This window comes from Bufo bufo, chromosome 4 (assembly GCF_905171765.1).
Source record: "Bufo bufo chromosome 4, aBufBuf1.1, whole genome shotgun sequence".
Lineage (NCBI taxonomy): Eukaryota > Metazoa > Chordata > Amphibia > Anura > Bufonidae > Bufo > Bufo bufo.
In genome coordinates, this window is record NC_053392.1 from 631,738,652 (window position 1) to 631,752,264 (window position 13,613).

A 13,613-nucleotide genomic window follows, 5' to 3' on the forward strand; every position below is an offset into this window, starting at 1 on the left:
CCACAGCAGACCTAGATGGTAGGTGTGCTAGTGTCCTCCAGCCTGGGCTAACAAAACCCTGAACTCCCTAAGATGGTGAAGTGGGGAGATAGGAGCAGTCTGCTCGCACAGAACCTGGATGGAATAGAAGACACAAACAACCGAACAAGAAATGACACTTATCTCAGAGAGCAGGAACTGACAGCCAACCTTCCCTCTAAGCTTCCCAGACCAGAATGAACTGTATAATCCGCTCAGGACACTGGGCAGTGTGCTATTTAAACTAAAGACCCCACCCAGTGCACCTGATGAGAGGCGGATCCAGCACGGCTCCAAAACAACATTAAACTCGTGCTGCTATCCTGGCTGACCTCCGCACATCGTCAAAGTGGGGCATGACAGTCTGGCAGTCCAACCACAACCCAATACTGGACCTGTTGAATTTTGGGGCCTGGCTCTGTTTTGTATGTCCCCAGCTGTTGAGTGGGCATTTGCGACTCCTTGCTTCCTTGTGGTTCTCTAGCTTTGAGCTGGAGGTACTTGGTGGGCAGAGGCCGACTGCGCTCTGCCCAGATGCCAGCTCTTCCGCTGGGGTAGCCTGTGGGAAGTCCGGCTCTGGAGAAGAGGATAGGGGAGGGCAGAGGCCGACTGTGCTCTGCCCAGATGCCAGCTCTTCCGCTGGGGTAGCCTGTGGGAAGTCCGGCTCTGGAGAAGAGGATAGGGGAGGGCAGAGGCCAGCGGCACTCTGCCCTGATGCCAGAGCTTCCGCTGGGGTGCATGGTGCCAACTCCTGCTGGGTAGTAACTGAATGGTTAGGGCAGAGGCCAGCGGCGCTCTGCTCTGATGCCAGCTCCTCTGCTGGAGAGGGGTCAGTGGGGTTTAAAGCCTTACCCACTACCCTCAGTATTGGGCTGGGAGAGAGCTGTGGAGGGGGGCTATCACTTACCCCCTCCTCTGGATACCCCATCTGCCGCTGGGGAGAGAGACCAACTGTCTCCTCTCCCTGTAGAGTATACTGCCGCTGGGTAGTGAGACCGGCTGTCTCCACTACCAGTGATTCTGGTTGTTGCAGAGATGTACTCCCAGTGGCAGTTGGGGATCTGGGCCGCCTGCCCAGCCACCCTGTTAGGCCGGTGGAGTGACTACGGTCCCATCTCCACCTGCCGACTGGGGTTCCTCCCAGTACCAGTCTATGAAGTCCCCTACCTCCACAGTTGGTGAGGAAGTAGGGGATACCTCAGCTGTGACTTGCCCGGGGTAGGGCTGCAGGTCTGGGCCTGGTATTCAACTGTCTTGTATCTTGCGCTGGGCTTGAATGGAGCGAAACAACTGTTGATAATCTTGCTCCAGTTCCCACTCCCTTTGGACCAGAAAGGTCAGATCTGCCCTCACCCCACTAGTTGTAGGCCAATTGTGCAAGTCCCACCTGTAGTCAGTAATGTCCCAAAATCTAGATTCTTCTGTGCTCCCAAAGTCAATGTCTTCAAAAGACTCCCACAATAACCCAGGGCAATTATATTCATCACCTTCGGGCTTGGCGTACTCCTCCATCCATGTAGACTGTCGTACTGTGTCCCACCATAGTGCTTGGTAAGCGTCATCCAGCCAGGTTTCCTGCCATACCAGTGTCTCAAGCTCTGACACCCACTCCGTCAATGGTTGCTCTCCCAGTAGAGGTAGTCGCAGCGCCAATCGCATTCGCAATCTCTGCTCCTCACTGGGAAGACTCTCACCCCTCCGACACTGCACGTCCTCCAGGGCCTGGTGCCATACGCCTTTCCGCTCGGCATCCCTGTAATCCGGGTGATCTTCCTCATATTGCTGTAGCCAGGGGCGCTGTACGGATACTAGCGTTGCCCTCAATATACTCCACGAACGGTTTCTCCGAGCTGCTTCTCCTCACACTAGGACGCCATCCCACTGCTTGCCACCAATGTAACGGAACGCCTAGCACCCCGACCGGGTACCTCCGTTGATAGATGCTCCTAGTGCTTCCAGAGGACTCCAAGCACTCCACTTGACACCGTCAGCGCTGCAGACCCCACGAACCGCCGAAGCTTGGTGGAGGTCTCGCCGTCTCCTACCCACCCTGGACCTACGACAAGGCTCCAGGCTCCAGTGGGTGAACCTCTCCTAAATCCAGAGACCAGAACCAGGCACAAGCTCTTACAAGAGCTTCTACTCAGGGGAGTATTGGAATATAGCAATCCCCAAGAGTGTAGTTATCGCATTCCCCAAACATGAGCCTGAACTTCATGAAGGTATAAAGCAGCACTCTTTATTGAGGGCTACCCGCCCGTATTTATGCAGGTCCCATCTGGTGGACACGCCCCTAGGGGACCAGATGGAAGACTGCGACACAGAACAGATATGCAGCAACTCAGGATACACAGACACAACACATCCCCACAATGCATCATGGTTTCCTCCTCTCTGCCCTGGGGACACCCGAGGAGCAATTCAATTATCTCTCAGGACAAAGGGAAATCGCCAATACACATGTGGGGACAACAGGACAGAAACACCACCCAAACACACAATGTCACACCCCCACAGCAAACACAGACATTTAACATATTCCCAGATAGCTCAAGTCTGAGTGCATATCATTAGGTGAATGGCACTCAGAATACACGAATACAATAAAATTAGCTATCTGGGTACCCTCACATAACAAAATACAATTCCAAAGACAGATGGTTCTGTCACACACGTCAAAACCCCACATATCCCTATAATGTATACATCCATGGATAGCTCTGATCTGGGTGAACAACATATCCAAAAATCACCCAGATCCGAGCAGGGGTTCCCGAATTCCATGGAAGTCACATTTGGCCGACCGCAAGCATGGCTTTCCTGCCCAAAACAGTTCCACAGATTTAAGCTGTGCGGCCGGTCTGTCTTCTCCTTTAAAGTTAGTATGGGCCATAATCCTGAGGCAAGAGGCTGGTAAACAGGCCCCTCCAAAACCCAGTGGCGAGGTTATTTTCGCCACAGTAGATTATACTGGGTACAGGGGAAGGACGGTAGGTAGATTACACCGGGTACGAAGGGGAGGACGGTAGGTAGATTACACTGGTTACAGTTGCGGGAGGACGGTAGGTAGATTACACCGGGTACAGTGGGGGGAGGACGGTAGGTAGATTACACCGGGTAAGGGGGAGGGAGGACGGTAGGTAGATTACACCGGGTAAGGGGGGGGGGAGGACGGTAGGTAGATTACACCGGGTACAGTGGGGGAAAGACGGTAGGTAGATTATACCGGGTACAGGGGGAGGACGGTAGGTAGATTACTCTGGGTACAGTGGGGGGAGGACGGTAGGTAGATTAAACCGGGTACAGGGAAAGGACAGTAGGTAGATCACTCTGGGTACAGTGGGGTGAGGACGGTAGGTAGATTACACCGGGTACGATGGGGGGAGGACGGTAGGTAGATTACACCGGGTACAGTGGGGGGAGGACGGTAGGTAGATTACACCGGGTAAGGGGGAGGGAGGACGGTAGGTAGATTACACCGGGTACGATGGGGGGAGGACGGTAGGCGGATTACACCGGGTACAGTGGGGGGAGGACAGTAGGTAGATTACACCGGGTGGGGGGGGGAACGGTAGGTAGATTATACCGGGTACAGGGGGAGGACGGTAGGTGGATTACACCGGGTACAGTGGGGGGAGGACGGTAGGTAGATTACACCGGGTACAGTGGGGGGAGGACGGTAGGTAGATTACACCGGGTAAGGGGGAGGGAGGACGGTAGGTAGATTACATCGGGTACGATGGGGGGAGGACGGTAGGTGGATTACACCGGGTAAAGTGGGGGAAGGACGGTAGGTAGATTACACCGGGTACAGTGGGGGAAAGACGGTAGGTAGATTATACCGGGTACAGGGGGAGGACGGTAAGTAGATTACTCTGGGTACAGTGGGGGGAGGACGGTAGGTAGATTATACCGGGTACAGGGAAAGAACGGTAGGTAGATCACTCTGGGTACAGTGGGGTGAGGACGGTAGGTAGATTACACCGGGTAAGGGGGGGAGGACGGTAGGTAGATTACACCGGGTACGATGGGGGGAGGACGGTAGGTAGATTACACTGGTTACAGTTGCGGGAGGACGGTAGGTAGATTACACCGGGTACAGTGGGGGGAGGATGGTAGGTAGATTACACCGGGTAAGGGGGAGGGAGGACGGTAGGTAGATTACACCAGGTAAGGGGGGGGGGGGGAGGACGGTAGGTAGATTACACCGGGTACAGTGGGGGAAAGACGGTAGGTAGATTATACCGGGTACAGGGGGAGGACGGTAGGTAGATTACTCTGGGTACAGTGGGGGGAGGACGGTAGGTAGATTAAACCGGGTACAGGGAAAGGACGGTAGGTAGATCACTCTGGGTACAGTGGGGTGAGGACGGTAGGTAGATTACACCGGGTACGATGGGGGGAGGACGGTAGGTAGATTACACCGGGTACAGTGGGGGGAGGACGGTAGGTAGATTACACTGGGTAAGGGGGAGGGAGGACGGTAGGTAGATTACACCGGGTACGATGGGGGGAGGACGGTAGGTGGATTACACCGAGTACAGTGGGGGGAGGACAGTAGGTAGATTACCTACCGTTCCCCCCCCCCCACCCGGTGTAATCTACCTACCGTCCTCCCCCCACTGTACCCGGTGTAATCCACCTTCCGTCCTCCCCCCATCGTACCCGGTGTAATCCACCTACCGTCCTCCCCCCATCGTACCCGGTGTAATCTACCTACCGTCCTCCCCCCACTGTACCCGGTGTAATCTACCTACCGTCCTCCCCCCTGTACCCGGTGTAATCTACCTACCGTCCTCACCCCACTGTACCCAGAGTGATCTACCTACCGTCCTTTCCCTGTACCCGGTATAATCTACCTACCGTTCCCCCACCCGGTGTAGATTATACCGGGTACAGGGGGAGGACGGTAGGTGGATTACACCAGGAACAGGGGGAGGACGGTAGGTGGATTACACCGGGTACGATGGGGGGAGGACAGTAGGTAGATTACACCGGGAACAGGGGGAGGATGGTAGGTGGATTACACCGGGTACAGTGGGGAGGACGGTAGAAAGATTACTCTGGGTACAGTGGGGGGAGGATGGTAGGTAGATTACACCGGGTACAGGGGGGAGGACGGTAGGTAGATTACACTGGTTACAGTGGGGGGAGGACGGTAGGTAGATTACACCGGGTAAGGGGGAGGGAGGACGGTAGGTAGATTACACCGGGTAAGGGGGGGGGGGGACGGTAGGTAGATTATAACGGGTACAGGGGGAGGACGGTAGGTAGATTACTCTGGGTACAGTGGGGGGAGGACGGTAGGTAGATTAAACCGGGTACAGGGAAAGGACGGTAGGTAGATCACTCTGGGTACAGTGGGGTGAGGACGGTAGGTAGATTACACCGGGTACGATGGGGGGAGGATGGTAGGTAGATTACACCGGGTACAGTGGGGGGAGGACGGTAGGTAGATTACATCGGGTAAGGGGGAGGGAGGACGGTAGGTAGATTACACCGGGTACGATGGGGGGAGGACGGTAGGTGGATTACACCGAGTACAGTGGGGGGAGGACAGTAGGTAGATTACACCGGGTGGGGGGGGGGAACGGTAGGTAGATTATACCGGGTACAGGGGGAGGACGGTAGGTGGATTACACCGGGTACAGTGGGGGGAGGACGGTAGGTAGATTACACCGGGTAAGGGAGGACGGTAGGTAGATTACATCGGGTACGATGGGGGGAGGACGGTAGGTGGATTACACCGGGTAAAGTGGGGGAAGGACGGTAGGTAGATTACACCGGGTACAGTGGGGAGGACGGTAGGTAGATTACACCGGGACCGGGACCGGGTACGGGGGGGGGGGGGGGGGCGGTAGGTAGATTATACCGGGTACAGGGGGGAGGACGGTAGGTGGATTACATCGGGTACAGTGGGGGGAGGACGGTAGATAGATGTGGCGAAACCAACCTCGCCACTGGGTTTTGGAGAGGCCTGTTTACCAGCCTCTTGCCTCAGGATTATGGCCCATACTAACTTTAAAGGAGAAGACAGACCGGCCGCACAGCTTAAATCTGTCTTTGGAATGGTATGTTGTTATGTGAGGGTACCCAGATAGCTAATTTTATTGTATTCGTGTATTCTGAGTGCCATTCCCCTAATGATATGCCCTCAGACTTGAGCTATCTGGGAATATGTTAAATGTCTGTGTTTGCTGTGGGGGTGTGACATTGTGTGTTTGGGTGGTGATTTCTGTCCTGTTGTCCCCACATGTATATTGGCGATTTCCCTTTGTCCTGAGAGATAATTGAATTGCTCCTCGGGTGTCTCCAGGGCAGAGAGGAGGAAACCATGATGCATTGTGGGGATGTATTGTCTCTGTGTATCCTACAGTGCTGCATATCTGTCCTGTGTCACAGTCCTCCTTCTGGTCCCCTAGGGGCGTGTCCACCAGATGGGGACCTGCATAAATACGGGCGGGTAGCCCTCAATAAAGTGTTCCTGTTTTATCCTTCATCATGTTGAGGCTGGTGTTTGGGTAACTGATCAACACTGGGGGATTGCTATACGCTGAAGATTTGCTATACTCCCCTGGCTTTACTACTAGCTCTTGTAAGAGCTGTTCCTGCTCTCTGGTTTTAGGAGAGGTTCACCCACTGGAGCCTGGAGCCTTGTCGTAGGTCCAGGGTGGGTAGGAGACGGTGAGACCTCAACCAAGCTTCGGTGGTTCGTGGGGTCTGCAGTGCGTACGATGTCAAGTGGAGTGCTTGGAGTCCTTGGAAAGCACTAGGAGCATCCATCAACGGAGGTACCCGGTCGGGTGCTAGGCGTTCCGTTACATTTGGTGGCAAGCAGTGGGATGGCGTCCTAGTGTGAGGAGAAGCAGCTCGGAAACACCGTTCGTGGAGTATATTGAGGGCAACGCTAGTATCCGTACAGCTCCCCTGGCTACAGCAGGATTGAATCGGCTAGTCTTCGGACAGTGTTCCATGGCGAGGAGGAGGAGGCAGCCGCAGACTACAGGGATGCAGACAGAAAGGAAGTCTGGTATGATGCCCTGGAAAATGCCCAGCGGCGGTGAGGTGAGAGTCTCCCCAGTTATGAGCAACAGCTACAGAAGCGTGTGGCGATGCAGATGGGTCTCTTAGGAGAGCAGCCCCTGGATGAGTGGGTAACAGAGCTCCAGAACCTGGTATGTAAAGAGCTTTGGCTAGAGGACGCTTACTAGGCCCTAAGGTGGCATGTCATTCAACATTCCCCCTGGGCAGCTGAGCATGACAGACCCGAGGGTGAGGAGTTTTATGGTCCGGGCTTGTTATGGGAGTCCTTTGCAGAGCCTGATTTCGGGAGCCCTGCAAGGTCCAGACTTCAGAACATCTTCTACGAGAGGGAGGCTAGGCTGGATTGGGATGACCCCCACGAGGTAGAGAAAGACCTGGCTCACCTAGCAACCCTGGAGTGGGAACTGGAGCAGGACTACCAAGATCTCTTCCACTCCATTGAGAGGGCTCAGCGAGAGAGCAGAGTGTCAGACCCAGGTCCAGAGCCCTTCAGCTGGGAAGATATTGTGGAGGTGTTCTGGGAGGACCCGACTGAAGTATCCCCTGCTTCAGTACCAGCTACAGAGGTAGGGGACCTCATAGACTGGTCCTGGGGGGAAACCCATATGGCAGGTGGAGATGGGACCGAGATCTCTCCACCGGCCCTACAGGGATGCTGGGCAGTCGGCCCAGATCCCCAACGGCAGCCGGAGTTTCAGGGAGTAGGGACAGTCGGTCCTGCTCCCCAGCGGCAGTATGTTTTGCAGGGAGAGGAGAGCATCGTCTCCATTCCCCAGCGGCAGTGTGTTGTAAAGAGAGAAGAGACAACCTATCTCTCTCCCAAACCACAGGGGGACAGCACCCCTAACTCCGATGGTGCAGATGGGACCGCGGTCTCTGCACCAGGCCTACCGGGATGCTGGACGGCCGGTTCAGATCCCCACCAACCCCGCAGGAATGCCAGGAGGAGGAGGTAAACTACTACTACAAAGATTATACCGGGTACAGTAGGGGGGGGCGGTAGGTAGATTACACCGGTTATGGTAGGGGGGGAGGACAGTAGATTATACCGGGTACAGGGGGAGGACGGTAGGTAGATTATACCAGGTACAGTAGGGGGGGGGGTGGTAGGTAGATTACACCGGGTACAGGGGGAGGACGGTAGGTAGATTATACCGGTTACAGGGGGGGAGGAAGGTAAGTGGATTACTCTGGGTACAGGGGGGGAGGACGGTAGTAGATTACACCAGTTATGGTGGGGGTGGGGGGGGGGGGAACGGGGGGTAGATTACACCGGGTACAGCGGGAGGACGGTAGGTGGGTTACACCGGGTACGGTGGGGGGAGGACAGTAGATTATACCGGGTACAGGGGGAGGACGGTAGGTGGATTACACCGGGTACAGGGGGAGGACGGTAGGTAGATTACACCGGGTACAGGGGGGGAGGACGGTAGATTATACCGGTTACAGGGGGAGGACGGTAAGTGGATTACTCTGGGTACAGGGGGGGGGAACGGTAGGTAGATTACACCGGGTACAGGGGGGGGGGAGGACGGTAGGTAGCCGGCAGATCAGGCCATCTCTCCCGGGGCTGCAGTGGCTCCTCCCCGCCTCCAGGTGGCGCTGTGCTGCAGGCGGGCACTCGGGGTTGGCGGCTGGAGCAGCGGTTGTAGCCGGCGGAGCTGAGTCCTATCCTGGCCCCGGTACCGGAGAGATGAGGAGCGCAGTCCCGAGCAGGTAAGTGTCCCTTATGATATAGCGGTGCAGCTGTGACGTCACATCGGGAGAGCTCATCACCTCAGGGAGAGGGGAGAACCGCAGAGCTGATAGTCTACCTGTAGACTGGACTGACGGCCGGACCCCCCGTGTACCCCCCTATAGTGTGCCACCCCCTCTATATACCCCCTATAGTGTGCCACCCCCCCGTGTACCTCCTATAGTGTGCCACCCCCTCTATATACCTCCTATAGTGTGCCACCCCCCCCGTGTACCTCCTATAGTGTGCCACCCCCTCTATATACCCCCTATAGTGTGCCACCCCTCTATATACCCCCTATAGTGTGCCACCCCCTCTATATACCCCCTATAGTGTGCCACCCCCCCGTGTACCTCCTATAGTGTGCCACCCCCTCTATATACCTCCTATAGTGTGCCACCCCCCCGTGTACCTCCTATAGTGTGCCACCCCCTCTATATACCTCCTATAGTGTGCCACCCCCCCGTGTACCTCCTATAGTGTGCCACCCCCTCTATATACCCCCTGTAGTGTGCCACCCCCCCGTGTACCTCCTATAGTGTGCCACCCCCTCTATATACCCCCTATAGTGTGCCACCCCCTCTATATACCCCCTATAGTGTGCCACCCCCTCTATATACCCCCTATAGTGTGCCACCCCCCCCGTGTACCTCCTATAGTGTGCCACCCCCTCTATATACCCCCTATAGTGTGCCACCCCTCTATATACCCCCCTATAGTGTGCCACCCCCTCTATATACCCCCTGTAGTGTGCCACCCCCTCTATATACCCCCCTATAGTGTGCCACCCCCTCTATATACCCCCCTATAGTGTGCCACCCCCTCTATATACCCCATATAGTGTGCCACCCCCTCTATATACCCCCCTATAGTGTGCCACCCCCTCTATATACCCCCTATAGTGTGCCACCCCCTCTATATACCCCCCTATAGTGTGCCACCCCCTCTATATACCCCCCTATAGTGTGCCACCCCCTCTATATACCCCCTGTAGTGTGCCACCCCCTCTATATACCCCCTATAGTGTGCCACCCCCTCTATATACCCCCCTATAGTGTGCCTCCCCCTCTATATACCCCCTATAGTGTGCCACCCCCCTCTATATACCCCTTATAGTGTGCCACCCCCTCTATATACCCCCTATAGTGTGCCACCCCCTCTATATACCCCCTATAGTGTGCCACCCCCTCTATATACCCTCCTATAGTGTGCCACCCCCTCTATATACCCCCTATAGTGTGCCACCCCCTCTATATACCCCTTATAGTGTGCCACCCCCTCTATATACCCCCTATAGTGTGCCACCCCCTCTATATACCCCCTATAGTGTGCCACCCCTCTATATACCCCCCTATAGTGTGCCACCCCCTCTATATACCCCCTGTAGTGTGCCACCCCCTCTATATACCCCCCTATAGTGTGCCACCCCCTCTATATACCCCCCTATAGTGTGCCACCCCCTCTATATACCCCCCTATAGTGTGCCACCCCCTCTATATACCCCCCTATAGTGTGCCACCCCCTCTATATACCCCCCTATAGTGTGCCACCCCCTCTATATACCCCCCTATAGTGTGCCACCCCCTCTATATACCCCCTGTAGTGTGCCACCCCCTCTATATACCCCCTATAGTGTGCCACCCCCTCTATATACCCCCCTATAGTGTGCCACCCCCTCTATATACCCCCTATAGTGTGCCACCCCCTCTATATACCCTCCTATAGTGTGCCACCCCCTCTATATACCCCCTATAGTGTGCCACCTCCTCTATATACCCCTTATAGTGTGCCACCCCCTCTATATACCCCCCTATAGTGTTCCACCCCCTCTATATACCCCCTATAGTGTGCCACCCCTCTATATACCCCTTATAGTGTGCCACCCCCTCTATATACCCCCCTATAGTGTGCCACCCCCTCTATATATCCCCCTATAGTGTGCCACCCCTCTATATACCCCCCTATAGTGTGCCACCCCCTCTATATACCCCCTATAGTGTGCCACCCCCTCTATATACCCCCTATAGTGTTCCACCCCCTCTATATACCCCCCTATAGTGTGCCACCCCCTCTATATACCCCCTATAGTGTGCCACCCCCTCTATATACCCCCTATAGTGTGCCACCCCCTCTATATATCCCCCTATAGTGTGCCACCCCTCTATATACCCCCCTATAGTGTGCCACCCCCTCTATATACCCTCCTATAGTGTGCCACCCCCTCTATATACCCCCCTATAGTGTGCCACCCCCTCTATATACCCCCCTATAGTTTGCCACCCCCTCTTTATACTCCCCTATAGTGTGCCACCCCCTCTATATACCCCCTATAGTGTGCCACCCCCTCTATATACCCCCTATAGTGTGCCACCCCCTCTATATACCCCCCTATAGTGTGCCACCCCCTCTATATACCCCCCTATAGTGTGCCACCCCCTCTATATACCCCCTATAGTGTGCCACCCCCTCTATATACCCCCTATAGTGTGCCACCCCCTCTATATACCCCCTATAGTGTGCCACCCCCTCTATATACCCCCTATAGTGTGCCACCCCCTCTATATACCCCCTATAGTGTGCCACCCCCCTCTATATACCCCCCTATAGTGTGCCACCCCCTCTATATACCCCATATAGTGTGCCACCCCCCGTGTACCTCCTATAGTGTGCCACCCCCCTATAGTGTGCCACCCCCTCTATATACCCCCCTATAGTGTGCCACCCCCTCTATATACCCCCCTATAGTGTGCCACCCCCTCTATATACCCCCCTATAGTGTGCCACCCCCTCTATATACCCCCTGTAGTGTGCCACCCCCTCTATATACCCCCTATAGTGTGCCACCCCCTCTATATACCCCCTATAGTGTGCCACCCCCTCTATATACCCACCTATAGTGTGCCACCCCCTCTATATACCCCCCTATAGTGTGCCACCCCCTCTATATACCCCCTATAGTGTGCCACCCCCTCTATATACCCCCTATAGTGTGCCACCCCCTCTATATACCCCCCTATAGTGTGCCACCCCCTCTATATACCCACCTATAGTGTGCCACCCCCTCTATATACCCACCTATAGTGTGCCACCCCCTCTATATACCCACCTATAGTGTGCCACCCCCTCTATATACCCACCTATAGTGTGCCACCCCCTCTATATACCCACCTATAGTGTGCCACCCCCTCTATATACCCACCTATAGTGTGCCACCCACCTATAGTGTGCCACCCCCTCTATATACCCCCTATAGTGTGCCACCCCCCCTCTATATACCCCCTATAGTGTGCCACCCCCTCTATATACCCCCTATAGTGTGCCACCCCCTCTATATACCCCCCTATAGTGTGCCACCCCCTCTATATACCCCCCTATAGTGTCACACCCCCTCTATATACCCCCCTATAGTGTGCCACCCCCTCTATATACCCCCTATAGTGTGCCACCCCCTCTATATACCCCCCTATAGTGTGCCACCCCCTCTATATACCCCCTATAGTGTGCCTCCCCCTCTATATACCCCCCTATAGTGTGCCACCCCTCTATATACCCCCTATAGTGTGCCACCCCTCTATATACCCCCTATAGTGTGCCACCCCCTCTATATACCCCCTATAGTGTGCCACCCCCTCTTTATACCCCCTATAGTGTGCCACCCCCTCTATATACCCCCTATAGTGTGCCTCCCCCTCTATATACCCCCCTATATTGTGCCACCCCTCTATATACCCCCTATAGTGTGCCACCCCCTCTATATACCCCCTATAGTGTGCCACTCCTCTATATACCCCCTATAGTGTGCCACCCCTCTATATACCCCCTATAGTGTGCCACCCCCTCTATATACCCCTATAGTGTGCCACCCCCTCTATATACCCCCCTATAGTGTGCCACCCCCTCTATATACCCCCTATAGTGTGCCACCCCCTCTATATACCCCCTATAGTGTGCCACCCCTCTATATACCCCCTATAGTGTGCCACCCCTCTATATACCCCCTATAGTGTGCCACCCCCTCTATATACCCCCTATAGTGTGCCACCCCCTCTATATACCCCCTATAGTGTGCCACCCCCTCTATATACCCCCTATAGTGTGCCACCCCCTCTATATACCCCCTCTATAGTCTGCCACCCCTCTATATACCCCCTATAGTGTGCCACCCCCTCTATATACCCTCCTATAGTGTGCCACCCCCTCTATATACCCCCCTATAGTGTGCCACCCCCCTCTATATACCCCCCTATAGTGTGCCACCCCCTCTATATACCCCCTATAGTGTTCCACCCCCTCTATATACCCCCTATAGTGTTCCACCCCCCTCTATATACCCCCTATAGTGTGCCACCCCCTCTATATACCCCGCTATAGTGTGCCACCCCCTCTATATACCCCCTATAGTGTGCCACCCCCTCTATATACCCCCTATAGTGTGCCACCCCCCTCTATATACCCCCCTATAGTGTGCCACCCCCTCTATATACCCCCCTATAGTGTGCCACCCCCTCTATATACCCCCCTATAGTGTGCCACCCCCTCTATATACCCCCTATAGTGTGCCTCCCCCTCTATATATCCCCTATAGTGTTCCACCCCCTCTATATACTCCCTATAGTGTTCCACCCCCTCTATATACCCCCTATAGTGTGCCACCCCCTCTATATACCCCCTATAGTGTGCCACCCCCTCTATATACCCCCTATAGTGTGCCACCCCCTCTGTATACCCCCCTATAGTGTGCCACCCCCTCTATATACCCCCTATAGTGTGCCACCCCCTCTATATACCCCCTATAGTGTGCCACCCCCTCTATATA

General features: G+C 55.1%; 1 protein-coding gene across 1 annotated transcript in view; it reads left to right on the plus strand.

Moving 5' to 3' along the window:
* Positions 1–8,644: 8,644 nt before the first annotated feature.
* Positions 8,645–13,613, plus strand: part of SLC35B2 (solute carrier family 35 member B2) — a 28,977-nt gene continuing 24,008 nt past the window's right edge. The window contains exon 1 of the mRNA XM_040430841.1: positions 8,645–8,778. Coding sequence (XP_040286775.1) covers positions 8,756–8,778 — 23 coding nt within the window. The 5' untranslated portion in view covers positions 8,645–8,755. The remainder of the gene's footprint in view (positions 8,779–13,613) is intronic.